The following is a 27,999-nucleotide window of genomic DNA, read 5'->3' as shown; positions in this document are numbered from 1 at the left end:
TCGAAGCATGATCGACTACTGCGTGCGGTCTTTCCTCCTCATCCACAACGCCTGTCTCGAGATCCGGAACGCCGCAGACGTGCTGGGAAGACTCGAGGTGGAACCAGGTCTACTGCGGGAGGCTGCTTTTGCGAGAAGGGCCAGTATCAAACTGCACAACGATCTGAAGAACATCGGCGCGGGCAACAAGCTCTACAAGAGGTGTTTCGCCAAAGACTTCTTGGCGGAAATTGACGAGCAGGACCAGGCTCGGGAAGACCTGTATGCGGCCTTCGATCGTGCGGTCTCCAAAGAAGCCGAAGGAGAAATACCGGCAGTTCCCAGCGCCAACTTGGAATCCCGGCAGAAAGACCTCTCGCTCCAGTTCAAATCGGATATAGCGAGCTGCAACTGGCCCACACTCGAACTGACCGAGGCCGAGGTCGCTGGTCTCCCACCGAAATGCATCGCCAAGCTTTTCAACCAGGACAAGGGCACGTACGAGTTCAAGTTGAAACCGAGCGTGTTTGAGCAGTTCATGAACAAGGCGACCGACAATGCAGTCAGGGAACGGGTTTACAAGGCTCATCTCGAACCCCTCCTCGCCATCGGATACAACTATGGTTACAAGTGGTACAAGCTGCAGTCAGAGGCGCGAGCGAACGAAACCTTGGGGGACGGGCTGGTCAGCGGAACCGGATTGCATGACTGTGCCGAGCTGCTCGACCTTTTTGCCGCGATCAATCGAGGAACGATGGATTCCTTGTTGTCCGAAACGGCTCGGATTAGAGCCTGTGTTGGGGGGAGCTCATCGCCGGAAGGTCAACTCGAACAGTTCCAATCGTGGCAAACCGAGTGGTACACGTCACGCTACGAAGCACAAATCAACGGCAAGCTGGGTGTCTCGGCGGCTTCGATCCGCTGTTGCGAATGGCCTCAAGTTCTGGACGGCCTCATGAATCTAGCTGGCGGGCTATTCGGATGCCGCTTCGCTCGGGATGACACGACTCCCGATGGTCAGGCAGCCAATGCTGCTTTCGAGATCTGGCACGTTTACGATGCACTCGAAGGCGATGAACAAGGCGCTGAACTGGGACGGATCTTTATCGATTTCGCTACGAAGCGTCGAAGCGGAGGCTCGCAATCAAACACCAGCCGCTTCATGCCGGTCCTCACTCCGGCTCCGTTGGGCAGCTCGAAAGCCCCGCAGGTGTTGTGGACCGTGTCACAACCGGTCACTCGGTTCTCGGTCACGGGCGTGCGCGTGTTGGCGTCGGATCTGGGGAGGATCATGGAAACGCTCTTCGCTCTGGCTATCGACCCGACCTATACGCCACCCGCACTTCAAGATGATTCCCAGCCTAGCCTATCGGCTTATATCATGAGAAACCTCTCGTTCGACGGCAAGACGCTCGACGACATGTTGAATCCCGCTGCACGAGCTCAGGATATGGGCAGGAAGATGAGGCGGTCCGCTGTGATATCCCTGACGCAATGGATTCGCGCGTATTTTGCCGAGACGCACGCTCTTGTAAGTCGAAGAACAGATATGATGGGCTTCGCTTCCGTAGCGTATTCAGATCTCTGTTCTGCTCACAGGTGGCGGCTGCCCATGCATTCGACGTCGATCGTTCTTTATCGGAGAACGTTTTCATCAAGTCTCACGCCGAAGCCGCTGCTTCGTGGGGGACTCACGTACCGTTGTCTTGCCGCCTTCCGCAAACCATCATGCGAGGAGGTCAATCCTGGCCCGGTCTCGTACGTCGCAGCTGCTTGAACGTCACCAACCAGGTCCTTGCCGCACAATTCGTTGCCAGGGTCCTGCCCGGCGGTCTCGAAGCCGGTTTCGACCAAGATCTTGTCGGGCACTATCGACAGTTCCTCCGGCATCAATTCGGGACGAACCGAGAAGGCAGTCGGCGTGCATTGTTGAACGTGATCGGGGGTTCCCTCGATGCCGAAGCGCTTTGTCGACGATTCGCAAGCGATGTGAAGGTCTTTGACGAGGAGGAAGACGAGAGGGCGAGGGTGTTGAGGCCGATCGTCCTCAGGCTGATCAAGCGACGGGCTGAACGGAAGCAAGGGACTTCGGTGGCCGAATAGGTCTAGTCTGTCTCCCGGTTCCGAGTTGGCTCTATGAAATTGTAGAACACCTTTTCTTGTATCGAGACGGATCTTCATTCTCTCTCTACCTTGTCGCTCGAGCTTCGCAGGATCCATCACGCTCAAAGTTGGAAGCGCGGGCTATCGATCCCACTTCGGGTAATCACGTGACACGCTTCGTCGGCTACCCCCGCTTTGGTTCGAGCGAACAATAGGGGAATGCGATGGTCATTCTCGAGAACACGGAGAACAATAAGCAACGTCGACCGAGCGTTTCATCTTTGCGATTGACCTGCTCCAGTAGCCAATAGTAGCATCCTGCTGATCACTAGAACCATGGGAAGGAATTCGCTTTCGACATATAGAGCCTGGTCGCTCTGGCAAGGTCGCAATCCCTCCGATCTTCATCAGAGATTCCGCCCGCCTTCCCTCAACGCCTGTTCCCTCGAATCGACATTATCACCATACAACTCGCTCTACACCCTCGGTGACTCAGCTTCCAATATCTACACATAAACAATCTGAGCGATACCTACACTATGTCTGCCGAGCCATTCCCACCTACTCGACGATCGAAACCATCCGCCTGCGTCTTTATCGGGCTCAATGTGCTCAGGGCGGTCAGCATCATCGCCATGGTTTTGCTGTTCGCTAGCCAGGTCTACGGTTGCACAAAGTAGGTCTCCAGGGCATGTTTGATGTCGTACGATGGATGGAAACTGATTCATACGCATTACACCTTTGTTCAGAGATGTCAAGGCTGTCAAAAACGCCGGCGTAACGGACGACGAGTACGAGTGTGATTACATCGAGTTTTCCTGTGAGCAAATTGGCCTCCTTGAGTCTTTATTGGTTCCCGTACTGACGAATGACTTCGAAACGATCTCCTCTAGCCGTACCGGATCAAGCTGGAGGCCTATTCTGGGCGCTACTATGCAGAATCTTCACTCGTGAGTACGGTCTGAAGGATGCAGCTGCTACGCAAGGATGAAAGCTGATCTTTGCCTCTTCTCTCGTTACGATCCCACTATTCGCAGTTCTCATCATCTTGATCCTCCTTCCGACCGAACTACACATCCCAACTAAACGTCTTCAGCAGTTGTACGCCGACAACCTTCCCATCATCTCTCCGCTTCACGGACTCGGGATGCTAGGTGTCGTTCAATGCTGGATTGCAGCCGTCGTGTTGGGCAAGTACGTTGGGAGGTTCGAGCAGGTGACCGGATGGATCGGGTTCATCGTGGGATGTCTGAATTGTCTAGCGGTAAGGCATCTACCCCACCTCGATCCTAGACCTTCAACCCACTCATAACGTCTTTGTTTCGCATCGACAGGGCATCATCTGGAGAGCCTCGGCAAAGGAGAAGCGCAAGATCTTCTCGTGGGAGAACGCTGCACAGCTGTGAGTTTGGCTCGATTCAGGTACACAAGGTTGCAAGCTGTCGTCTGAGATGACTGACATGTGCTCTGGCGTCGCATTCTCGTAGCACACCGCAAACCAAAGCAGCCCATGCCGCCTATCGGACCTGCAGCGACAAGTACGAAAAGTTCAACCCTATCATCAACGCCGTCGGGGATTTCGTATTGGAGAAACATGCTGCGCACAAGGCTCAATCTCAGGTTCCACGGGAAGGTGCCCGATCCAACGACAGTTCCGAGGTATCTTCGAGGCGCTCGGAAGACGACAAGAACGCCAGTTATACGGAACCTGAACTCGAACGTCCGGAGGCTAAGACGGACAAGGTCGTACCGGGCTTCAACTTTGGCGGATTCGGCTTCGGAAAGCAAAAGGAAAAGGGCGGAATGAATCTGACGATCAGTACACCGCAGGAATCGTTGCCTCGTAAGCAAGAATTGGTCGGAGCTCAGGACGAGCGAACATTGATCTTATCCTTTTTCCTCTCGGCCCACTAAACAGGCTATGCGTCGGCAGAAACGCTGCGCCGACCCCGATCCGACGTCTAGTCGCCACCTGCGCCTACTCACCTTCTCCGGAGTGACTGATACATTCGCATCTTCCTCACATCCATTCGCACATACATGATGGAACCCACGCTTCTGCAAACTGGGCTTCCAGCAACTTGTATTCTCTATCATTGACCACGCGTTCATTATACCCTCATCGTATTACATCGATCCCATTCCCCCAATCAGAAGAGCATCCCCTTGACCTGCTCGATCTCGCTGACCTTGATGTTGCGGATGATAGCAACACAGACGATGGCCAAACCCATAACAGCGGTACCAGCGATCAACATCTTGCTCTGGGCTTCCGCATAGGCCATTTGGATAGCGTATCGAGTCGGATCGCCCACTTCGTAGCTGAGTTGCACGGCCAGGTCTTCATAAATTGTTTCCCAATTGCCAACGGTTTCCGCAGGCAGTAGCCTTTGTAGAGCGTCGGGGAAGATGTGCGTCCAGATAGCACCGGAGATCGAGTTGCCGACGGCTCCACCGACGTTACCAAACAGACCGAGTAGGGCGAGCATGGCGGCGGCATCGTTGTGCGAAGCCACGGACAATACGGCGACTTGTTGGCAGATGATCATGGTACCACCGGCAAAGGCGATGAAGATCTGGCACATGACCACGTATCCGATGTTCATTCCAGGCTGCCTGAAATGAATCATAAGCCCGACCCCCAAGAGATAGAGAGGAACGGCGATCCAGAGCAGCCATCGGAAGTATCCCGTCTTGCGGATGAGGTATCCGACTCCCAAAAGCCAGACTCCGGATACGACGTCGAAAGTGCTGCCGATGTAACCCGAGGTAGAGATTGATAGGTTGAAGACGACCTGGAGGTACGACTGAAAGTATGACGCCCAGCAGTAGTAGGCGATTTGATACGTCAGGTCGCACAAGCATGCTCCGAGAACGGTACGATCCACCAGCAGGACGTAGGGGATGAACGGCTTCGGCGACACGAAGCGCTCGACAAGGCCAAAGGCAACCAGCATGACGAAACCGATGACGAGCATCGATACGATGGAAGCGGAGCGCCATTCATCCGACGTGGAGGCGGCCAACGAGAATGGTAGAAGGAAAAGCACGAGACCACCCGCCAGAAGGAAAACCGCCAGGACTGTCAGGTGAAGGAGATCGGTTAACTCGGGAGATGGCGCAGGTAAGAGAAATAATTCAGTGGCAGACTCACGATCAAACTCGATGATGTAGAACCAGATGGCCTCGCGCCACGTGCGGCCGCTCTTGTTCTTGACAAGCAGACCCTGTCTAGTCGCCTTGATCTTGTTGTATTGCAAGACGCTGAATAATGGTGCGGCCACGAACGGCAAGATGATGGCGAAAGACCCATATCCCCACCGCCAGTTGGTGTCATAAAACCCTTCGGCGGACTTGGGTCCAGCGAAAGCCGTGATAATGTATGGGCTGGAGGTGAAGGCGTAGGCGAGACCTCGATCGCGGAGAGAGGACGTGTCCGTAGTGATGATATCGATCGACAAGATCAAGCTGGTGAAGCCGACGGAGGTGAAGACCTAAGAGAAGTATGAAAGTGGTCAGGCGGCGTTCATGTAGGTAGGTTGTCGCGTTGGACTCACTTCAGCTGCACAATAGGTGGCAATATTGGTGCAGGTCGCGCTTAAGATCAAACCAACCACTCCCAACAGGGTCATGAAGGCGAAACCATACGACCGGTCGAACAGATTGAGGATCTTTGCGACCAGCATGTAGGAGGCCGCCGACATGACATTGCCGACGATGGCGATGACGGGGATGAGCGAGTGGGCTTCGAATCCGCTGACAACATAGGCGCCTAGGTTGGAGGTGATTGCTGAACGGAACGCGTTGACGAAGTAGAGCAGGAACATGCTGCAGATGCGTGGGTCAAGAATGGGTTAGTTAGTGTCAACCATGAATGGTCGAGCAGGTGTACAACCCCATACGCACAAGATGTATACCACTGTCAGAGATCGCTTGGACCAAACCGCCGTGATGGCTTCCATCTGCAGGACTCCATTCTGCGGCTCTTCTTCATCGCTATACCCGAGCTGGTCGACTGGAGGATAAGGATCGACCGGATGGCTCGCCCCGAGATGGGGTCCAACCTTGTTCTCGTCGTCCTCGTACTTGTCGTTTCGAGCCTCTTGCTCGGGATTTTCGCCAGAGAGAGTGTGTAGGTCAGACATATTGACGCGCCGGGAGTTTTGAGGAAGACGAAGAGTAGCAGTCCGCTCAGAGTCAGAAGTTTTCCCCTCACTGATACGACGTATATATGGGTTACGGGTGAGCATGCAGCGGGTCGGCGAGTTTTTTCTCAACCGTTATCAGATACCCCAAGCGAAACCTATTTCCGGTTGTCGTCCGCTCGAGCTAAACTCTAATTTGGCCCGAAAAGCCCCCTCGCGCTCGATGCGCAGAGACCCGTCGAACCTGATGTGACCGAGCTGGATGACCGAACTACCTTGGTCAACGCGGAACCTTGCGAAGCCGGATCAGAGCGGAGATTGACCGGCCGAACCCCAGGACCACCCGTTTGAACTTTGAGACGGACCGCGCGCTTCAGTTTGGCCTCTCATCGTGCATGCAAAAGGTGCAGAATAACATCGATTGACCGAAACCGCCGGGGAAGAAGACTGTTCCGAAGTATGGAAGCTTGAAATGAACGAGTCAAGCTCCCTTGGTTTTCCCTTACTTGGATCGATTGTAAGAGGGCTGGATGCGACTTGACTTGAAATGTCTGCGGATTGACTGTCGCGTTTGCGTAGGTTTCACTTCGGTGTGTAAACACACAAGGAGAGCGCGGAGCCTTCGCAAGATATTGCAGGAGATCTCTCCTTCCGTCTACCCGTATTTGCTAGAACGATCGAAAAGTAACGTACCCGAATCCCACCCATGGCCGCCAAGCTCAAAAGGGATCCTCATGGATTTCGCTAGGCCTTGCCAACCGTCGTTTCTCGCTCTGTACTTCGCCAGGGAAGGAGCGGGAAGAACCTTGTTTCATTGTCCAGCCATCACATGTGGACACAATCGTCAGATCCCTTCGTTGTCTACCCGCGTCACCAGGGTTTGACCTTTCCTTTTGACTTGACCGCAAGCCGATTCGATACCGGTCAAGTGGGTATTGAGTCTGGAATGTGCCTCAGCGTCCTCCAATTGGTTGATTGATTGAACTTGTGGGAGGTTATACACTAGGGCCCTTGGCGAAACCTCTTAGGTAGTCGTAGTCTGCCATCGCCTGTTGTATACATTGATCGACCTTTTCCACGTTCTCCTCCTTGACCGGTTCGACGTTACGATGCGAGACCTGGCCGACGCCTTTAGATTGCTCCGCCGACGTATGGAAGCCGGGCCACTTGGCACTGCAAGACAAAGGCGAGATGATCAGTAAGCCCTGATACCAAAGCGGGTAGATAGTCCAGCCTGCGACTCACAAGTGCTCCCTCGTTCCCTCGTTCCAGGTCAGCATGTTTTCATCGAAGTCGATCCCACAGTCGTCACACCAGAGCTTCATCACATCTTTCGGGTTCTTCAACAGTTCCTCGCTCTCGATTAGGAGCGGTGCTGGCCTTCCTTGTCGCTTATTAGACTCTCGTACCACATCGAACAGCATGCGGAGTTCCCGATAGCCAGCTTCTTCCGGATCGAAGTAATCGAAACCCGTCTCGGACCCGGGATAACAGAGCCGTTCGTACGAGGGAACGGCTTTGGAAGGATGTCGGATGAGGAAGGTGTGGTGGACAGTCGGGTCGGTCAAGAGGGCGGTAGGGATGAGTGACGAGTTATCGTTGTCACCTCCTTCAGAAGTGAGCGAAGGAACCGACGTGACGTTCGTAGATCGAGCTTGGTTGAAGATGTACTGCAAGGATGAAGACCGTTCTGGTCAGTAAGTATAAGAGATGGACCCAAGGGCAGCAGGTGAGTGATTGACATACCTGAGCCATATCTTTGCTAAACGTCCTACTCGGTCCTTCAGTAGTCGCGTCTACCATGTTTCCCCAGACCTAGCGAACCTGAAGGTTGAATCTTCTGTTTAGGACTGATCATTCGCGGAACTTGCTCACCTTGGCGAAAGTAGAATCCTTGAACTGAGGGTACTCCTTATCACAGCATTCTGGCGTATATCGGTTGGATACTCGCTCCGGTCCGAAGTAGAAAGCGTCGCCTACAGAATGTGAGGGCCGGTTTGTGAGAACATCGTGCGTTCTAGTCAGCTTAAAGCGATCATCTCCAGATAAGTAGAGAGAGCACGAGCTCGGTTGACTAACCCATAGGCTCATGTAGTACCCGGAACTCGTCCTGTTTGTTCAACATACAGCATTCGAACATTGTCGAGGTAGATCGCGGATGGACCCAGAGGATGACGGTCCTCGGGCGGGGTTCAGCTGGAGATGGAGCAGACGACATGATGACGCAGAGCGGGATGATCTATCTCGGCGGAACTGGCGGGCAGTGTGAGTCGATTAGGTAGGAAGAGTATCGATGATGAGAACATACATCTCTACAGCAACATCCAATTCTATCGTGTCGAGCCTTTGAGTAATCTTTGCTCGAGCGGATTGTCCGTCCCGAGGCAGAAAGCCCCACGTTCGTTTTAAGCGAGAGGGATCAAGGCACTACTACATTCGATGCCGTCATCAGCTTCCGAAATGACACTAGCGCGAACGAAGTATAGTCGATCTGGCTTCGCAACGACATCGACCAGACAGCGGGCATCCAGAACTAGATTCGACGCTGACGATGCGAGTCGAAGCAGAGGTGTGGGAGGCGATGACACTACTTATGGTAGTTTGCAGTCGTGACGGAGTGACTGCGAGTGATCTCGAAGGCGATGCGAAAGACTTCGCACGCGGGACAAGTTGCGAAACGCCCACTTCGAAACATATCGGTTTTCGCTCCTACGTACTCTAACAGAAGCTATCTCATGTTCACTAATGACATTAGCTGCATGACTACTCTCGTTGACCCAACATGTTACTATACATCATGAACAACTCTTTGTGTATCACTGTCCATCTCTCGTTCAACCGAAATGCATGGATCTCATCCGGCGCCTGTGGCCGCCCAGTGCACATTGTCGTTCGATTATTGGCTTCATCCTTTTACGATCATGTTCTGAGTGTCAAAGTCTGACTAGCTGTTCTGCTCTCACAATAGTCCCGGGCCCCGACCTGTGCTTGATCAGAGTTGGATCGTCCCAATCCTCTCGCTTCGAGCGTCTGCAACGCCCTTTGCTTTGTGGAGTATCCTTCGAACTCAAGCTCGTCATCGGCATCGTCATCGACATCCGAAGCCATATTGCCGAAGTCAATCACGTCGAAAGGGGTCCCGGGTCTTTCCCTCATGGCGGCCTGCTTTGCAACATCTTTGTCGGAAGCGTCCTCGAGGGTGACTTGAACTCGTAGAGCGCCTCGCCCATGGCTAGATCGATCGTCGATAGGCGCACGAATCGTTTGGAGAACCAGATCTTGCTCGTGGAAGCGAATCTGAGATGGCTTGCGGACGTCAAGCACCGACTTGGCCTCGCACGAACAAATGTTCTGTCCGGTCGAATGGAACACTTCCGAGCAGCCACCAAGGAACGAGGTGTCGTTCACGTCCAGCATCAGACCGAGCGGAATGAACCTGATAAAGAGCAATAATGCCAGGACATCGATCGCCGCCAGCCAGATGGATTGCATCTTGAAATTGTCTGCTGCAATTGCGGGTGTCCACGTAGAAGTAACCCCTAAGCGGAACGTCCCTGCAATCGGTATTTGAAGGCTTTTCGTGCGAGGCTAGATGAAACGCGCTTCCCCTCAACGTCGCCACTCCCCCTTTGATTCGATAGAGTTTCGTCCTAGACGACTGAAACAGACCCCCAACGCTCCGCCAGTACCAGGAGAGGATGTTTCGCTAACAACGTTTGTTCTATCGTTGACTGAATGAGCTGATCGCGCAGATGTATAGGCGTTATTGTGCCAGGGTTTAGGTTTCCGATTCGATCGAGGCGTCGAAGCTCGGCGACCTGATTTCGCTTCTCTGTCCGGGCAGCGCGATCTCTCTACCTCGAGCTGCGTTCGGAGCCGGGTTTTCGTTTTCAGCTCCGATGCGGAATTCGACAAAGTCGAAGCCAAAACGTGATGCACTGAGTTCGGTCCCGAAGCGCTCACGTCCTTCGGCCGTCTGCGCATTAGCTCGACCTTGTTTCGACACAACCGGGATTCCGCTTCACGTGAAACGATCCGCGGTGCGTTTTGTATCCGCTCCGCTCGATGACGTCAGTCAGCTTCCGACGTCATCGCAAGCGATCACCCATCTCGAACTGCCTTACTTCTCGATTCTCCACAATCCCACCTCGACATCTCGCAACACGAACAAGGTATTGCTGGGCGGGCCATCATATTCACTCAGACCTAGCTTGAACCGTCTTGCATACCTTTTCCCAAAGGACAATCCGTTCGCCATGTCGATGAACCTGCCTTCGGGTCCGCCAAAGGCTCAGTCGGATCCACGAAAGACTCGTCCCACCGCCGACCTCTTCACTTCGACCCCACCTCCCACCGTAGAGACCTTTGGAACCCTTCTGGTCTTGCCATTCAATATCTCACCTACAGCGTTCTCCAAGCCTGATCCTGCTACTGGTCAACAGAAAGCTGGAGGACAAGGTCGAGCCGAGGCCGAAGGAGAGATCAAGGAAGGCTTCAGGAGGTTGATCGCCGAGCTGCAAGGAGCGGGATTGAAGGTTACGACTCGGGTCAGCGGAGATGGTGTGAAGATTTGGGTCTTTGTCGGGGCGGAACAGAGGAGATTGGCCGAGCTCGCAGCGAGGGAGAGGTGAGCCGTACATGGTTGATGATGGCGTTGGGACCTATGCGGGTTTACTGACGCTCTATGTCACGGCTTCTTCCTTTATCCTTCCCTGATATCAATCATGCGATCTACATACTACTTTGACCTTGGTCTTGGTATCGCAATCTCCGGATTGTCACCGCCTCAACTTCATCACATCCGATCCTGCCTCGATTCGACTGCCCGCAGACGAGAAGACTTCCTCCATTCGATAACAACGTCTACTCGTCCCACCCCATACAGCTCGACTCTCCCAGACGCCGACAAGATCCGGCTAGTTACCGAGCTTATCTCAACCAACACCTTGCAAGGTAAGTTTCACTACATCACATCTCGCCGTCCTCTTTGAGCTAGAGGCGATGATTGATCCGTTCGCACCGTGTTTTCTTCCTTTGCAAAGGCGGACTCGGTATCACGCCGGGAGAAGGTGCTTGGCGGCGAGTCGAAGGGATCGTCGGGTTGCATGATGAGCAGGTCAGTACGAGAGTGACGTTTCGGTCGAGACTTTATAGCGATCAAGTGAAAGCTGATGATCACATCTTGTCCTTCTGCTCTCGCTGTTTGCGCTCGACCACATCCTCGAATCCTATATCACGACCACTCTCATTCCTATACTAGGCGAACCACGCATGGGTACAAGCCTGGCTGACCAAACGTTGGACTACCGGGCTGTTCGGCATGGGCAACGAGAGGGACGAGGAAGATGATAGGACCAGGATTCTGAACATTGCAAGTCTCTCCGCTCGTGAACGCATTTTAGCTTGGCACACCAACTCATCCTTGCGAAATTCTCCTGTCGACAGTACGGACCTTCGGTGGCGCTCTACTTTGCCTTTGTCTCGTTCTACGCTCGGGCTTTGGGACCTTTGAGCGTGATCGGTGCGGTATATTGGCTCGGTTCCAAGGGTGAGCTTGACACCTACCTCCCATGTCGATCCGCCCGCTCATGACAGTCTCGTTTCGTTTACATTGTGTGTACAGGGGTATACGGCAAGATCGCAACTCTCATCGGACTCGAAACGTGGGCTTATACCGGAGGCCTGCCGGAAGCTGGATACGGCTGGTCCTGGAGCTGGACGTACGCTGCCGTGGTCGGGATCTGGGGGATCGCCGTCACCGAGGGATGGAGGATCAAGGAGCGCAAACTTTCCGTTCAATTCGGAACGTTCAGGGTCACCAAGGTCAGCAGACTGCGAGCGCAATACCTCAGATCACTTCCCGGGACCTATGGAGGGGCCGCCCCATCCATCACTGCCATCGACGCGCTCAATGCCAGTCACTCGGTCAGCGGCGACCCGACCTTTATCGCCAGAGAAGCCAAGATCTTGGCTAGCGTCCCGGTCATCATCGGACTGGGCCTCGTCCTCGGAGCTCTGTTGACATCGATCTTCATCTTCGAGGCGTTTCTCAGCAAGCTTTATGACGGTCCAGGCAAATCGGCCTTGGTGAGTCGTCATCGCCGTCCGGGACTTGTGGTATGCCTATGCAGTCGAGCTGATTCCCTAAAATTCAAAATTGCGTTTTCAGGGCTTGATCCCTACCCTCATGTTCGTCGGTGTGGTACCCAACGTCTTGGCCCTGTATCACTCGATCTCGGCCAGATTGACCAACTGGGAGAACCATCCCACCAAGTCCAGCCATACCGCCAGTCTGACGGTCAAGACTTTGTACGTGTCCGAATGCCTTTGACCAACTCCGACCGCGCTGACCTATATGCTGTACACCCTTGCAGCGCTATGAACGCGATCGTCGCCTACCTCGGTCTCTTCCTCTCGGCTTTCATCTACGTGCCCTTCGGCGAGCTCATCATGGCTTACCTGAGCAAGACACCTCAGGCTGGCAAAGTCCCGCATTTGCAAGCCGAACAGACTGGGCTCGGTCCGCAAACAAGTGTCGGCGCTCGCGCCGTCGTCAAGACCGATAGGTTGGCGGGACAGCTCTTTGCCTGTGAGTTTCGCTAGCCCACTGGCAACATTACCTCAAATCGCTGACAGTCGCATTGCAGATACCGTCACGAACCAAGCGATCAATGCCTTTACCGAGCTTGGCTTGCCATACATCAAGGAGTACATCGCAAACTATCGTGGAATCAAGGCGAACCGGGATGCTGGAAAGAAGACGGGTGCCGAGCCAATGAGCTTGGCTCAACGTGATCCCCGAGAGAGGAGCCTCTTGAAGAAAGTCGATCGAGAGTTGGGCTTGATCGAGTACTCGAATTTTACCGGTGAGTTTTCTCTTACGAACCGCTGCCCGAGCCGAAGATAACTGGCTGACTTCCACATCAACGTCACAGACTACGCCGAAATGGTCACTCAATTCGGTTACATCACCGTCTGGTCGGTCGTCTGGCCTCTCGCCCCGTTGTTCGCTCTGATCAACAACTGGTTGGAGCTGCGAACGGATGCTGCCAAGATTGCAACCCACGTGAGGAGACCCATCGCCGAGCGTGTCGAGAGTATTGGACCTTGGTTGAACACCATGGTACGTTCAGGTTCAGCCGATCTTGCTTACCCTATGGCATGCACTGATCTTGCGCTCCATCTCGCAGTCCTTCATCACCTGGCTCTCGTTTGTCACCAGCTCCACCCTTTGTTACTTGTTCCGCCCGAACCTCGAACTCCCGATCAGCGATCAATCGATCAACCCGAACTCGAACCTTACTACCAGTTACTCGACGTACGGCTCGGGCTTCCTGCACACCGCCATCGAAAGTGCGCTCTGGACCAAGACGGAGGGCTCTGAAATCGGCGGATCAGACTACCTTCCCCGCTGGATGGCCGAATCGGCCATGGTCAGGACGGCTCTCCCGATGCTCATTCCCGCCTTATTCGTCGCCTTGGTCGCCTCGCATGGCTACTTTGTCGTCCGTCTCGCCGCCCGACAGATCGCTGAGAAGCTGATTTGGGAACCGAGTGCCGAAGCCAAGGCTTTGGAAATGAGCGAAGAGGCTGTGAAACGCAACTTTTTGCAAGGAAAGTTTGATGACGGTCTCTCGGCGATCGGTGGCAGCGTCCAATCCCAGTTGGAAGACACGAGATTCGCTCAGGCTCTACCGTTCTGGAGGGGAGTTGAAGAAGGGACACAAGCTATTGCGTCTGCACTGAAGCACGAATAGACGTTTACTCACAAGACGAGCTCGACACGACCTGCAATCACTCTGGCTTTCCTCCATTCATACTCTCTTATTTTGACGGAGCGATCTCCCTACAAACAACGCCGGTCACGTCCGCCTGTTGTATATAGTTCTTCCTTCCTTTGCTTGTTACTCGGCTAGACACGTATATGCCGCACGACTCTTATGAGACTGAATACCCAATGCTCGACAACCGAGCACTTCGAAACGTTTAGCATGGGTCAGGCGCATCAGCAAGGAGCCTACAACGGATGTCTCCACGTTTCGCTTCCTTCGCTACGCCAAGTGAAACAAGACTTGGCAAGGGCGCAGAAGACATCTCCTGTTTGAGTCAGGAGCTATACAAAACCCCTATCGATACTTCCTTTGCTCGAACCCCTACTTTCACCTGCCTCCTTTCATGAAAACGGGCTTTTGAGGGGATCGAGCGAGCATACACGTTTTAAATCCGGATCAAGACTAGGGGTCGGGAGAGGCGCGTTCGTTTCATCCGGGCGAGATCTCATCCTTGCGGCAGATATAAGATGTGAGCGACGTCCGACTTCAGTATGAGTCTCGCCACGACTCTTTTGATCGCAATCGTCAAGCATATTTTTTTCAAATCGATATATAAGGCATCTCCTACCTACCCACTACTCTTAAAATGGTGACCCATCAATTCGCACTGCTAGCGCTATTGGCGACGCTTGCGGGTCACGTCACCACTGTCAACGCAGGTAATTCCCTTGGTAAACATCAATATCTCGTAGACTGCTTGGATTATGCGAAAGCCAGCATAGGCTCTCCGGGCGAAAAGTCTCCGGAAAATCAAAGGAACAAAGGGACGTTCTGGAGTGCGACCGAGGTCCTCGACATGGCTGCAGCCGTCAACAGACCCGCGAACAAAGATGGGTGGAATGGCGAGTGCGGCGTCGCATTCTACTATGACGATATGGCTCGTCGCTTGAAGTCTCTCCAGTTGAAAAAGGAAGCCGTCGCGACATATGCTAAACCTTTAGCAATAGCTCCCGTCTGCGAAGGGGACTTCAAACCCAAGGCGGACAGCAAGTATCCGGAATCTAGCGGTGACGGGAACCGTTTCACATTTGAGCAGTACCGACCCGCTCCGGAGGGCGGCACGAAAAACGACGCCTACTTCATCTTGCAGTGAGTGTTATAGTCCGTACTTAGAAAAGCAAGGCAATCCTGAGACTGACTTGCCGATGTTTCGAAAGGAATGCCAAAAATGCGGACGCCGATTGTCTTACGCTCGAGGACTTTGGCAGTATACAATGGCAGTTCCCCGACAAGGACCAGGCCGTCATTCAAGAATTCTGGCAGAAAGAGTCGCAGAAAGGGTAAGTCACCCCCTTGTCCCTTGCAGTCTCGAACAACACCGCGTCTGACTTTACCCGTCAACAGGAATGGTGTTCCCGAGTTCACGCCCGACTTGTTCAAGGACTGGGTTACGCAATACGCAAGAGACGGGCGCGATGGAACCATCTGCATCCCCAACCCCAGGAAATTCGGCAAGGGTATGTTCAATCTACGTTCACACTCGGAAGCTGCGTTAAACAGATCAATTTTATAGGCAATATCAAATGGTCCAGCTGGAACTGGTTGAGCACAATGTGGGGCTACAAAGACGATGACACTTGGAACACCGACCCCCCAGCAGCCAGTTCGAGAAGGCGATCGCGAATCGAAGGTCCTTTATGAATGGGATCGATAAGGCTCCGGTAGATCCGACCCCACTCCCTGTTCCCTAATCAATCCTTCACTTCCATTCTGTATTATGTACTACTTCCCTCTCCCGATTCTCATGCTAGATCGCATATTTTCATTTCGCCTCGTTTCGGAATGCGTGACGGTAAAGACAGGCGCGCGCTAAAGAAATGGCTGGACAACGGGTAGAGATGGCGGGTAGCATTGGTTGGGATCGAAGGTGCATTGGAAGATTGCCATACACTTGTCCCACCGGCTCGGTCCTCGTCAGAGGCCGGAACCATGCTCTCCTATTCTTCCAGTCCGGACGATACCAACTCGATGTCTCTTCCTCCCGCCTGCACTATCTCACGGGTCGACGAACTCGACACCGCGCTACGGAACTACATCTATGAAGTGCATCGTGCTCTTTTCGGAAGCCTCTGCCCTCCAGAACAGACTCTCAAGGGAATCGACAACGTCGTGCAAGCCATTAGCGATCGACATGCCTGTTTTCTTGTCTGTCGCCTGGACGATATGATCGTGGGCATGGTCGGCTACCTAGAGTACAAACGCCGTTTCCGCAAACCCGACAATACGCTACGAAACGATCTGGCTTACCCCGGCGAGACTGTCGTAGAAGTGATGAGGCTGTTTGTAGACCCCCAACTTCGGTCTCGAGGCGTCGCCACCATCATGGTGCAGGAATTGGTCCGACGAGCGAGATCGGCACACGTCGATGTCATGTACCTCCACACGCACGATTTCCTGATTGGCGCGCAGCAATTCTGGGAGAAGAACGGTTGGAGAGTCGTAGCAAAAGACGACGATGAGCCTTGGAACTCGGTTCACATGGAGATGCGTTTGGCAACCGGCGAGGGCGGAGTGTCGTGGCTAGTCGAGTGAGGTAAGGCGCTGCTCAAGCGCGGACCGAGGACATGACCTGCGGTGAAGGCTTACAACTTTTCCCGTCTATAGCGGTTCGTCGACAGGCGGATAGCTGCGTAGTTCTAGCTGCTGTTTGAAATGATTTGTGCCACGAAGCAGTCGTTGGCCAGTGATGGAATGCACGTGTTGGAGATAGTGCGTTTCGAAGATCGCGCACGCAAAAAGCGATTCCAGCTGGAAGCGGTCAAAAAGCTTACCACAGCTGGGAATCGAACCCAGTGCTATTCCTTGGGAAGGAATAATGTTACCACTACACCACTGAGGTGTTCATTTCCAGCTTGCGTTTCTTTTGAATTACAATGTTGAACAACAAAGGCTATCCGAAGCGCGGACATCGTTCGACCCTCTCGGACATCGAAGCATCTTCGAACTCGACCAAAGCCGATCTTTGCGGAAGCGAATTGTCAGAAATTTGGTCGTTCGCACCGCTCTCTCATCGATTTCTTGTCTCTCACCCTTGGATTGCGAGATCGCCCTCTCTTCATCTGCTCTTCACATCTTATCTGGACAGTCAATCTAGTTCAAGCTACCAGATTCGCAGACGTATCGGTGCTGCCGCGAGTTCGACATAGCAAATTTATGGTTCGAGACGCCTCAGTTACGACCGGCCCAACTTCGACATCGAAACTTTGAGTACGAATCGACCTATAGAAGTAGGCTAGACGGAACGTAGACTCGCGATCTATTCAACGGTGATCAGCCAAACTGTGAGTTCTCATCCATTTCTATTGATATCTCGAAGCAGGATGTTAGTGGCCACTCGATCTATCAGCCGGCTCCCCTTGGCCTCGAAAATATCGCGAATCGAACTGATCATCATGTCACTTGTCCACCATCTACAAACGACTACAATCCCACTTCAGTATCGCAATATCTCACCAGAATCATGGCAACAGATTCTCCTCTTCCACAAACGATCGCTGCGGAGTCTTCGCCAGTCGTAGCGACTTCTGCTTCGGCAGTGCAACCCGCGGCTCCGCAACAAATCCCTTTCACGCCTACCCCTTCCTCTTCCGATGCTCCAGCTGTGTCAGCCAACTCGAACGCGGTACTACCACAAAACATCCTCCCAGCCACATCGGAAACGACCCACCCGAACAATAATCCTACGAAGAAGCCCCGCAGGCGGATGAATAGGTCTCGTACGAACACGGTTGCTCAACCGGGTGTTTCGCAGGATATCGGTGCGGCTCCGACGGGTGCAGTCGAAGGGAGCGGGCCAGGAGTAACAGACACAGAGTCGAGTGGGGTCGATGGAGAGGTTGTTGCGAAGCAAACAGAGGATGGGAAGGAGAACTCGACGAACCTGGCCGTCATCAGCAAAGACCCCGGTTCGTCAGCGGGGAAGGCGAAGGTCATCAAGGCCAAGGGCAAGGCGGTGACGGTGGCCAAGGTGAAGAAGGCGATCGAGCAGGCCAAGAAGGACAAGGGGTCGTTGAAGAAGTCGGGCAAGCAGGGAGGTCCTACCGGGAAGCAGCCGGCCGGAAAGGCGAAGCCGGTGGTCGGGAAAGGTCGGACGAACGGCAAGGGAGATTCGAAGGGCAAGGAAGGTGCTACAGCGGGTGTAGGACCAACCAAGAAGGCGGTCAATGGCTCGCAGGCTCAACGACAGCCGAAACCGAATGCTGGAGCGACTGCGTCGGGCAACAAGGGTGCTGCTCGGAAAGACACAAAAACGGCAACAGTCAAGAACGACATCGCTTCATCTCCTGCATCTCCGATCGCTTCGCCTGTGGACGTTACTTCTACCGACGCAACTCCCAAAGTCGCCTCTCAGACTTCTCTCCTCACATCCTCGACCTCGGACGAAATCAAAACCACCTCGCCCGATAAGAAAGGGGCACCGGCTTCGATGCGACGTCCTCGTCCGGGCAAGGCGGCTCGTCAGCAAGCCAAGTTGGAAGCTGCTACCAAGTCCGAAGAGTCGACCGTGCAAGGGTTACTGGTGGACCCGGTGCAGACGAACGTTGAATTCACAACGGCAGCTACGGCATCAAGCCCCGTACCGGAGTCGTCTGCGCCCTCGGCCAAGAGCTCGGAACCGGTTGCGCAACCCGTTCCCGTAGTCTCGGTTGATACGGACGCTGCAGCTCGAGGCACCAAGCGACGTCGAGCCAACACCAAAAGCGGGCCTGTCAAAACGGAAACTTCCGCCGCCGGAGTCGTCCCAAACATCTCTGCCGGCAAGAACCAAACTCCGAAACCCTCTTCATCACAATCACGGCCCGCCAAAAAGGCCAAATCTGATGTCGCCAAGCCTGCTTCGACAGCAGTTTCAAAATCGCAGACGACACGACAAACTAAAGGCAAAGCGCCTCAGACACCCAAAACGACCAATTCGACTGCCACATCCGCCCGCTCGGTTCAAGCCCTCGAACGTGAACTCGAACGTACCGTCTTGCAGCTCAAGATGGCCGAGCTCGAGGTACAGAAATTGAAGCTGGAGGCGGAGTTGGCGCAGAGCCGAGATCTGTGATTTCCCTGAGAATTAGGTCTAGGTAAGTACATGGGACTTGGACGTACCATCTGTTTCCATAGAACACTGACATGATCACATCTACGCACGACCTAGATTTCAGCTAATACAATCACGAGACGTTAATCCCTTGACATCGACCAATACAATACGCTCTGAACCGGACGCTGAGGGTACAATCTAGATTCGTGAACGAATTCGGAAACCGCCGTCTCGCAGATAGCAAGCAGGTTGTTCGATCTTGAGATCCTCTAGTTGTACATCTGGCGCAATATGCCTCGACATGATTGCATCTTATAATAAGAACATACCAACTTCACGAGCAGACGCTTTGCATGCTCGTCAATATATACGCAAACAGCGAAGTGGAATGCTTGCGATCAGCCCGAGAATGGCTTTCAATATAACCATCTCTTGGTTGTAGGGAACTCTACCCTCGTTACTTGGTCAGAGGATCTTCGCGTTCTCAGGCCTTATGCAAGAGGGGAACTTGGGCACGGAGCGAGGGCAACTACAACTTGAGAAGTGCTGATTGGCAATCGAAGGCCGGTCTCCCAGTACGACGGGCTTGTCTATCAACCTGGGCGATGATCAAAGGTATGTTAGGTTATCACACCGGGCTCAATCGGGTGCGCCCGCCAGCTACTAGCGTAGCTTCGCCTTGCTTTTGGAACTCATTCAAGGTTAACTCTCCTCATCAACCATTACGCTTTGGAGACTGTTTGTCATTCCAAGCGGCTAGCAACGTCGACCTCGATGAAGCGATGCGAGCGATTTGCGGTAATCCTGCAATCAATGCCCAGGGCGCGAGCGAAACGAGATGGGTACTATCGTGTACAGTCCAGCAAACAGCAGCAGTGGCCCGGGGAGAGTTTCGAGAGTATCGTCTCATGTGTAACAAGCAAGGTCAGCCCGAAAGGCATCCGTATCATCTTTAAAGCATCGAGCGCGAATGTCTTTATTCATTATAACGTATGATGTAGGATACAAACTCAGATCCCGTCTGAGAACGGCCCGGCTCAATGTCCTACTTTCTTTTCTTGGCCGGAGCTGCAACGTGGATCAAGGTTAGCATGTACCGCGGAAGAACGGTTTTCTGGAACATCGACTAACCTTTCTTCGCGACGACCGGTTCAACAGGAGCCTTTCGTTTAGACCCAGCTTTGGCCGGACTGGCTGCCGCCGCGGTCTTGCTGGGAATGGGCTGGTAAGATGGATCTTCCTGTTGAGCAGCGCACGTAGAGCACAGCCACTCCCCTTCGGGTACCGCATCGAGAGGCGGATCGTTGCATTTCAGGTGACAGGGCGTCTCGCACTTTTCGCACTCGATGAGATCGTCGTCCGTATCCTTGCCGCAGACCATGCACTCATCCGGCGAGTCTACCTCCTCTGGCCATCGCTTGAGTGCCTCGACCGTCTCGCCGGGTTTCACCACCCAATACGTCGTCGAACCTCCAGCCGCCAAGTCGATGACGTCGACCCCTTGCAACGGTTTGATCTCTGCCGGTCTCGTCGAATTCTTCGGCTCGTCGTCCCCGAGACCCAACTCGCCTATGCAGTTTTGTCCAAATCCGACGCTCGTCACTCCGCCGCTTTCCGAAGGTATCGTCAAGAAGTGTCCGTTCCCGCCGCTGGCCGCTTTGATGGTCTTGCACGAGACGATGTCTTGAACAGACTTGAAGTAGGTGTATGGACTTCCGCTCGATCCGTCTCCCGTGAGCTTCCACTTGCCGGCGATCTGGTAGATACCCTGCTTGTCGATCACGATCGAGCAAGTCGGACCGCAGACGATGTCTCTCGCTCGAGTATTTGGGTTCCTAGCGTATTGCGGGACCATGGTAGGAACTTTCTTGTCGACTTGGTCGTTGAGTCCTAGGCGACCATATCCAGCGAAACCCCATGTATACACCATGCCCTCCTCGTCCATTGCCATGCTGTGTTGATTGCCCGAAGCGATGCCCACGATCTTGTTCTTGGTGAAAGGTCGGATGAGTACCGGATAGTCGTCGTAGTCAAAGCTGGTCTTGCCCGGTCCCGAGATTCGTGCTCCCGTCACACCGTTCCCACATTGGCCGTTCTCGTGCGACCCCGTAGCATAGATCTTGCCATTGTCGATGAGGAAGAGGGAAAATGTGAGACCTGCCGAGACCTTCGAGGCGAACGTAGAAAGGGAGCAGACCGGTATCAGCGATCGACATAAGGTAGCGAAGACGGACCTTCGCCAACGAGGACTCACCTGTACGACCTTGCCTCCGTCCTTCTCCCATGGTCCGGACACCCTCACGAACTCGGCAACGACTTCTTCGCCCTTCCCCTTGACATCCACTCCGAGCCTTCCATCCGGGTTCGATCCACAAGCCCAGACTCTCCCGCAATTCGATACGAGTAGCGTGTGATGACGAGCGCAAGCGGCTTGCACAATCCGAGTGGGTTGGTCGGCGGTATCCTCCTTGCTGCTGCCAGCCTTGGACGCCTTGCTGGCGAGGGTCTTGGCGGTAAGTGCTCCGGGTAGAGACTGGGCTAGGATCTTCACGGCGACCGGGAGAGTAGGAGTAGTCGACGACGAGGGAGGTAGGAAGGGGGAGAATGGAGTGGTATCCGACGAAATTCCAAGTACGGAAGACGGTAGGTTGCGTCCGATCATGTGGGCATTACCGTGGACTGTAGAGTAATTGCATAGGCAACAGATGAATCAGCTGTAGATCCTGGGGATCATTCGGGCCTGTATGAGATCTAAACGATTTCAACATAACTTACCGTCAACTGCCACCGCGTGCATAGCCGATGGACCACTGAAGATCTTGGTGACCTTGACGTTGGCAAGTGCTCTCAAAGCATGCGGTGTCGTAAGATTCTCACTGTTTACCGGTTCGAGAGAAGAGCGATGTTCCAGGTTAGTCTCGTTACCGAGCAGAAAGATGAGCAGAGATCGCAGCTGCTTACTTTCCCGCTGCCGGCTTGACATCCTTCTTCCCGAGATTCAGCCTGTGATAACGAACACGGGGTCTGTCAGTATACCGCTTTACTGGCATTCAACCTTTAAGAAGGCGAAAGGTGACTAGATCATCGATGAACATACCAGTCTACTCCTCCGGCGATTAGTACTGCACAATTAACAAGTGACGGTAGTTAGCGATGAGGATAGCTACCGACCAACCCTGTAGCGCCCCTGACATCCAGTGCCGTATCTTGTGACCCGAGTCGTCTCAGAACGCTCTCGTCCGATGCCACAGCTGAGACTACGGTCTCTGATACGAAACTCACCTCGTCCCCAATTCGGTCCATCTCGATGTTCACCTACTTCAGCCATCGTAAGCGTTGCTGACCGGCGACAGCGAATTGGATTGACTAGTGGTTTGAACGGCTATCAGGAGCTACCTAGCCTCAGTGAGTTAGGTAACGACGACAATAGCGATGCCGAGCAAGAAGCTGGTCGAACTATATGATGTTGTTTGATGTTCGAGGTCGTGGTCTATGGCGCGCCGTTTGCGCCAACCATGATGGGATTTGTTAGCCCAATTTGGGTATTTACTTAGAGGCTTTCGGGGGATTATTTACTGCTCCCTAACCATCGGCTTTAGCCGATTTGAGCCTTAGTTACCCCTATTTACCCCGCCTAAGCTTAAGGAAGGGTCGATTGGCCTACACGTCTCTGCACAGCCCTTTGCAAGCCCAATCTAAGCTATTCAACCTTAGTATCTACCTCATCTTAGTCACAATGAACTCAGAAGACCCTTCCGCCGCCATTCAAGCCATAGTCAATCAAAACTTTGATGCAGTGCAGCTCTATCTCGCTCGAGCACCAGAACATCGGAACCCCCTCCTCCTTCCCCCTCTTGTCAACGCTCTCGATGACTTGATACACTTTCTCCGCACTGTTGTTCGAGGGCATATTCCCCATCAAGCGTACCGCAATCATGTTCAAGCCACCGTAGCTTTTCAGGATCGTCTTTCAGCAGTCCAACGTCAATTCGCCCAGCCGCACTTTCCCACTCCACCACGTCAGGCTCAACGATCGTCAACAGAGAGCATTTCAGCAGAAACACTGTCACTCTACACCAACCTCGGGCTGCCTGACAGGTTGATTGCACTTCAACTCGGCACATCACGAAGAACAATCACTCGGCGAAGGCAACAGTTGGGCTTGACAAAGCGTATTCTTAAGCACTCCACACCGGAAGCTACGTTGCAAGCAGTGAGCACATGGTCTATCACAATCTTTGCTAAGGTCTCGTAGCCCAACATACCCCTGATAAGCCTTGTCTACATCTGACTGATCGTTGTAGATGGTAACAAGCATCATAGGAACGATTGACCCCGACAATACAGGGCAACGCCTTGTAATGGGGTTTTTGCGGTCACAGAACGTCCTCGTGACTCGACAACAGGTTCGAACTATTATGCAAGCACGAGACCCTGAGAGAAACGGGTTACGGAGGGCTCAAGTGCTTCGCCGTAGGGATTATGACGTCCTGTTCATCAATTCTCTGTGGCATATGGACGGCCAACACAAATTGATCAATTGGAAGTTTGTTATACATGGAGCAGTAGACGGAAAGAGTCGCTTGATCGTCTTCATGCATGCATCAGACAACAATCGTTCGGAGACAGTTACTTCCAGCTTTCTGGCTGCCACACAGCGCTGGGGATGGCCATCAAGGGTTCGAGCGGACCATGGAGGAGAGAATCTAGGGGTACGCGACTTGATGTTGGACGTCAGGGGTAAGTCTACTTTCTTTTGCCCAAATCGAGCTGTGCTTAGGCTGGAACGACACATGATCACAACATAGGGCCAAATCGTGGATCTTTCATGCAAGGGCCATCGACCAGGAACGTCAGGGTAGAGCGGCAATGGCGACAAGTGGGAGAGTCAATCACCCAGATGTTCAGCCGAGTCTTCTTGGAAATGGAGTCTTTACACGACCTATACCGAGAGGAGCCCGTCGACATCTATTGCCTTCACTATGTCTTCCTTCCCTACCTCAATCACGTCATATCATACTATGTTGACGGTTGGAATCACCACGGGATGTCGAATCGAGGTTTGGGTGGGCTGAGTCCTATCCAAATGTGGTACCGAGGTGCGTTGTTACCCTTCCGAAGCCCTACTCAGCCTACGCAGGCCAATTGACGTCTTACATGGGCTTTTCTGGCGTTTCAGGACTTATGGATGCCACAAACAACGGTTTCGACCTCGATCTCTTTCCTCAACACGCTGAACAAGCTGAACAGCTTTACAATGAACGTGTTCCTGTTATCGACATGCCAGCTATCGCCCCGTCTTTCGATCAACTACGTCAGCCTACCGCTTTCGATCAGCACGTCATCGTTCCCAGGTACATGGACGAATTGCCTGAACTCCTCCAGTCTCAAGAGTTTAATCACCTGCTACACAATCGGTACCCCAACAAGCCCTGGTCGACCTTGGGCGAAGCTGTCAATCAGTACTTAGCTGTACGGGAGTTCGTTCATGACGCTATCAATGCGTTTTGATAACCTTCATTCCATCATGACGTATCAATGGTATTTCGACTCGCTTACAAATACTGTGGGCTAGAAAGGACTAGAAACACTCGCTTAGAGCGTGAGAAAGCAAAGCTAACCGAACAAAGACTTGTTGTTGTGGGTTTCAGGTTCGAACAACGATGACGCGCCATCAGAGGTAAACAAAAACAAAGTAGACGCTGCTAACAGCACCGTATATACCTACAACCATCAGTAAATCCCCCCCCCGCCTTCATCTTACTCGACTAAACGTCTTTTCCACTTTCACTTATCATCACATTCAGGTCGTTCAACGCCGTCCTTTCCCTGCCATCTAAACTCTACATGGCACCCCCCAAGAAGACTTTATTGCAAAAGAAGGAAGACGCGCTTCGTTCTCAGCTCGAAAGTAAGTACTAGTCTTTCACGAGGTTTTCGTCCTTTGATAAGATCTCTTAGACCTTTCTCTACTTTCGTTGAAGCAGGAATGGGTCTCCCTACCGACAACATCGGGGCCGCCTTCACGCCGTCCCAGCAGAAGAAGAGGGGGTCGACCGCGGTCGAAGAGACGTTGGGCGAGGGGTCCAACAAGAGGCCTCGAGTTGAAGGGGCTCATGTCGAAGAGCTGGATGAGGAGCACTTGTCCGAGCAGGGAGAGGAGGTGCAAGGCGAGGGCACGAAGGGAGGAGAGGAGCAAGGAGGAGAGGAGCAAGGCGGAGAGGAGCAAGGAGGAGAGGAGCAAGGCGGGGCGAAGCAGGGAGGGGAGGAGCAAAGGGTGGTCAAGGTGAGCTTAATTGAGTCGATCGAGATTGATTTAGCTTGTAGTAAGCTTACCGTCGTCTATTTGTTGCACGTTACCATCTCTTTCCGTCTGATAGAAACCCCACCTTAAACCTGTCGAGTTGATGGCCAAGCTGCGACTGAAGCGGGACCTCAAGGTCCAGCACGAGCAGCAACAGCAGCAACAACAACAACAACAACAACAACAAGGCCTCGACGACGATCATTCGGAGGCCGATGTCGATGTCGAGGACGACGTGTTCGACCAAGTGGACGAACAGGGTCGAGTTGGAGGTCAAGGGTTTGCGGGTGGCGTTGGGGGCCAAGCTGTGAGTTAATCGACATCCCGACACACCTTATCGTCTTGTTCTATTCCCCATCAACATATGAATACAACTCGTTGTCTTTTTACTTTCGCTTACTCGATATCATGTTTCTACGTTTCGCTATGCTCAGGGTACAGCCGGGTTTGGCAACTACCCCCGTAACGAGGCTGAAAACCAACAACGCGGCGCTTGGGACCAGTACAACCCCTTCCACCCGCAATACCAAGCGTACGCCGGTCAACAAGGGTTCGCTGGTCAGCAAGGGTACGGCGGCCAAGGGTATCACGGGGTGAGTTTAGTTTGTTTGAACGATGGTTCCTCCTCTTCAAGACTAATATTGTTTCGCTGTTGATCATAGTACCAGGAGCCCGCCGCTCCTTATATCGGTCGACCTGGTGCTGGCGCTCCAGCAGGATGGGCCCCTCCCGTACAACCGTACGGGGGCCAATACTACCAGCCAATGGCCATGCCGGTATGTACACCTAATAGTATGCCCTCATGCCCCGCTATAGCAGCGCACGCATTTTGTTAGGGACAGTTGTCTCGCGAGACACAGCGAGACAAGGTTTGCGCAGGGGGTCTGCGCAAGGGTACGCGCGACACACAAAGTAAACAGAGACAACGAGACAACGAGACCGCGAGACAAACAAAGTAAACAGAGACATGAAGCGAGACACACAAAATAAACAGAGACACGAAGCGAGACAGACAAAGTAAACAGAGACAACACATTGGTCATACAGTTCTGCTTCTCACGTGATGCTTGTACACTGCACGTGATTCATTAAACACGTCTCGAGCAGTCGCGTCAAGTATCCTGCCACCTATGACGTGGACGGCAGCCTGGCATCACCCAGACAGACCGAGAAGAGCATATCCTTTCTTTGCTTTGTTACGATCTATATAGTATAGCCTCTGCACACGTTGCACCCAACACGGACATCAAGATGTAGTCGGTAAGTCCACATACAAATCAGTCTACCTTTACCTTACACGCTTACACTTTCTCGTAATCACTCACTCCACCGCACCATGTCTACTGCCCCCCATCTCACCACCACCTACGGTCAGCTTCAGTGCTCGCTCTGCCAGGCCACCGCGTTCAAGGACAAGGCCGATGCTGTTCGTCATCTTGGTGTGCAGCATCAGACTAGTCCGGTCACGTACAAGAGTATGTTGCCAGCCTGAATGATCACCTCGTTTGTCACTGACCCGGCATTGATCATCCTTGCAGAGCTTACGTTTGACCGGGAGGTTCCAGGAGATGCGACCAGTCCTTACTATTGCGGATGCGGCTTTGATGGTACTATCTTGACCAAAGCCTTCCGTAACCACTTGCGGTTCTGTGACGTCGTCCATGCCAAAGTCAAGGCTCAGAATGGCTCGTCGGGCTTGATTGCCAGTGAGTCAAGATAGAGAATTGGATGTCTGTCTTATTGCAACCCGATTCTGACGCATTGTCTCTTTATTTCTCAGGTCCTCTCAGTGCAGATAGCTTGCGAGCGTGTAAGTGATCACAAATTGGAGTTGGTTAGCACATCGCTGATTGTCTACTATGCAGTCCCGGCTTCGACAGAGACGCCTGATGCCAGGCCAAGACAGGTCGAGCCCACCATTACGGCTCGGCAGAAACGTGCCCGTGAAGATATTCAGAGGATCAGTTTCTCGTCTCCCCTCTCCACTCTATCTCCCACGCCCAAGCGGCAGAGACTTTCATCTCCACAATCATCCGGAACGCGGGACAAGGATGACGGCTCTGAGTGGGACCAGGATGGCGGTTCTGTACGAGACCAGGATGGTGGCTCTGAGCGAGACGATAGTGCACCAAACGGTCAGAGGACATCTGGTCAGGAAGATCCGGATGAAGACGCTGGTGATTACGAGGTGGAAGAGACCAGAGATGAGGGACACGCTGCCGGGCAAGGTGACGCCGATGCATCTGACGGGGAAGAGGATGATGACAATGATGAAGACGATGACGATGACTTGTCAATGACCCAGACGGTGAGTTCTGGATATGCAACAGGCAGATTCACAGTCACTGACATTTGTGTGTTTACAAACTGCAGTCGTCACCGGTCAAAGTCTCGGCCAAGACTACTGGCTTGGCAAAGCTTCGTGCTCAGCGAGAGCGTCTTCAGCAGAGACGGACTCGGCCTCAATCCCGACAAAAGGTGGTCCCGTCTGCATCACCGACACCAGAGTGGTCCGTCTCACCTCCAGTTCAGCCACGCCGACTTGTCGACCAATTCATTGACAATGAAGCCATGCTCAGTGGAGAAGGGTCCAATGACGATGGG

The 27,999-nt window shown here is 53.3% G+C and overlaps 11 protein-coding genes and 1 non-coding gene across 12 annotated transcripts; 7 read left to right on the top strand and 5 right to left on the bottom strand.

The window, feature by feature from the left end:
* Nucleotides 1–390: 390 nt before the first annotated feature.
* Nucleotides 391–2,170, top strand: HD553DRAFT_320898 (uncharacterized protein). Its single transcript, XM_046181187.1, has 2 exons — nt 391–1,510; nt 1,579–2,170. Exons 1-2 carry the CDS (start codon nt 518–520, stop codon nt 2,080–2,082), a joined length of 1,497 nt encoding a protein of 498 aa, XP_046032372.1. The 5' UTR covers nt 391–517; the 3' UTR covers nt 2,083–2,170.
* A 178-nt stretch (nt 2,171–2,348) lies between these two features.
* On the top strand, nt 2,349–4,226 carry HD553DRAFT_301952 (uncharacterized protein). The gene is made up of 7 exons (XM_046178676.1): nt 2,349–2,758; nt 2,832–2,902; nt 2,976–3,032; nt 3,120–3,346; nt 3,417–3,484; nt 3,570–3,925; nt 4,001–4,226. Exons 1-7 carry the CDS (start codon nt 2,622–2,624, stop codon nt 4,045–4,047), a joined length of 963 nt encoding a protein of 320 aa, XP_046032371.1. The 5' UTR covers nt 2,349–2,621; the 3' UTR covers nt 4,048–4,226.
* Nucleotides 4,227–6,302, bottom strand: HD553DRAFT_353428 (putative siderophore transporter). Its single transcript, XM_046183769.1, has 4 exons — nt 5,989–6,302; nt 5,640–5,910; nt 5,237–5,576; nt 4,227–5,164 (listed from the first exon to the last, which is right to left on the bottom strand). Exons 1-4 carry the CDS (start codon nt 6,225–6,227, stop codon nt 4,233–4,235), a joined length of 1,782 nt encoding a protein of 593 aa, XP_046032370.1. The 5' UTR covers nt 6,228–6,302; the 3' UTR covers nt 4,227–4,232.
* A 920-nt stretch (nt 6,303–7,222) lies between these two features.
* On the bottom strand, nt 7,223–8,445 carry HD553DRAFT_278666 (uncharacterized protein; the record flags this gene model as incomplete). The annotated part of the gene is made up of 5 exons (XM_046178063.1): nt 7,223–7,400; nt 7,473–7,897; nt 7,974–8,042; nt 8,103–8,203; nt 8,307–8,445. The coding sequence occupies 5 exons, from the start codon at nt 8,443–8,445 to the stop codon at nt 7,223–7,225; spliced, it is 912 nt and encodes a 303-aa protein (XP_046032369.1).
* A 701-nt stretch (nt 8,446–9,146) lies between these two features.
* On the bottom strand, nt 9,147–9,719 carry HD553DRAFT_346703 (uncharacterized protein; the record flags this gene model as incomplete). The annotated part of the gene is made up of 1 exon (XM_046183232.1): nt 9,147–9,719. One exon carries the CDS (start codon nt 9,717–9,719, stop codon nt 9,147–9,149), a length of 573 nt encoding a protein of 190 aa, XP_046032368.1.
* A 672-nt stretch (nt 9,720–10,391) lies between these two features.
* HD553DRAFT_301942 (calcium-activated chloride channel-domain-containing protein) lies at nt 10,392–13,984 on the top strand (the record flags this gene model as incomplete). Its single annotated transcript, XM_046178675.1, has 12 exons — nt 10,392–10,854; nt 11,059–11,180; nt 11,270–11,343; nt 11,488–11,598; nt 11,673–11,775; nt 11,851–12,314; nt 12,397–12,536; nt 12,602–12,816; nt 12,875–13,093; nt 13,163–13,350; nt 13,418–13,535; nt 13,626–13,984. The coding sequence occupies exons 1-12, from the start codon at nt 10,484–10,486 to the stop codon at nt 13,982–13,984; spliced, it is 2,484 nt and encodes an 827-aa protein (XP_046032367.1). The 5' UTR covers nt 10,392–10,483.
* Nucleotides 13,985–14,645: 661 nt separating this feature from the next.
* HD553DRAFT_346701 (uncharacterized protein) lies at nt 14,646–15,700 on the top strand (the record flags this gene model as incomplete). The annotated part of the gene is made up of 4 exons (XM_046183231.1): nt 14,646–15,148; nt 15,217–15,339; nt 15,404–15,516; nt 15,573–15,700. The coding sequence occupies 4 exons, from the start codon at nt 14,646–14,648 to the stop codon at nt 15,698–15,700; spliced, it is 867 nt and encodes a 288-aa protein (XP_046032366.1).
* Nucleotides 15,701–16,027: 327 nt separating this feature from the next.
* HD553DRAFT_278650 (acyl-CoA N-acyltransferase) lies at nt 16,028–16,591 on the top strand (the record flags this gene model as incomplete). The annotated part of the gene is made up of 1 exon (XM_046178061.1): nt 16,028–16,591. One exon carries the CDS (start codon nt 16,028–16,030, stop codon nt 16,589–16,591), a length of 564 nt encoding a protein of 187 aa, XP_046032365.1.
* A 236-nt stretch (nt 16,592–16,827) lies between these two features.
* Nucleotides 16,828–16,898, bottom strand: HD553DRAFT_t117. The gene has a single exon. It is a non-coding gene; the product is annotated as a tRNA-Gly (tRNA).
* A 3,121-nt stretch (nt 16,899–20,019) lies between these two features.
* Nucleotides 20,020–22,655, bottom strand: HD553DRAFT_320886 (RCC1/BLIP-II). Its single transcript, XM_046181186.1, has 7 exons — nt 22,374–22,655; nt 22,189–22,213; nt 22,053–22,094; nt 21,867–21,967; nt 21,346–21,770; nt 20,223–21,258; nt 20,020–20,159 (listed from the first exon to the last, which is right to left on the bottom strand). Exons 1-7 carry the CDS (start codon nt 22,417–22,419, stop codon nt 20,137–20,139), a joined length of 1,698 nt encoding a protein of 565 aa, XP_046032364.1. The 5' UTR covers nt 22,420–22,655; the 3' UTR covers nt 20,020–20,136.
* A 788-nt stretch (nt 22,656–23,443) lies between these two features.
* Nucleotides 23,444–23,680, top strand: HD553DRAFT_262410 (uncharacterized protein; the record flags this gene model as incomplete). The annotated part of the gene is made up of 1 exon (XM_046177426.1): nt 23,444–23,680. A coding segment is annotated over one exon (237 nt), but the record flags the coding sequence as incomplete, so codon positions are not given.
* Nucleotides 23,681–23,898: 218 nt separating this feature from the next.
* HD553DRAFT_278661 (uncharacterized protein) lies at nt 23,899–24,240 on the top strand (the record flags this gene model as incomplete). Its single annotated transcript, XM_046178062.1, has 1 exon — nt 23,899–24,240. A coding segment is annotated over one exon (342 nt), but the record flags the coding sequence as incomplete, so codon positions are not given.
* Nucleotides 24,241–27,999: the final 3,759 nt, after the last annotated feature.

The sequence above is a fragment of the Filobasidium floriforme genome (genome assembly GCF_021052385.1).
Source record: "Filobasidium floriforme strain CBS 6241 chromosome Unknown HD553scaffold_35, whole genome shotgun sequence".
NCBI classification, from domain to species: Eukaryota; Fungi; Basidiomycota; class Tremellomycetes; order Filobasidiales; family Filobasidiaceae; genus Filobasidium; species Filobasidium floriforme.
The sequence above is the reverse complement of the archived record's forward strand: the minus strand, read 5'-3'. Positions and strand labels throughout refer to the sequence as shown.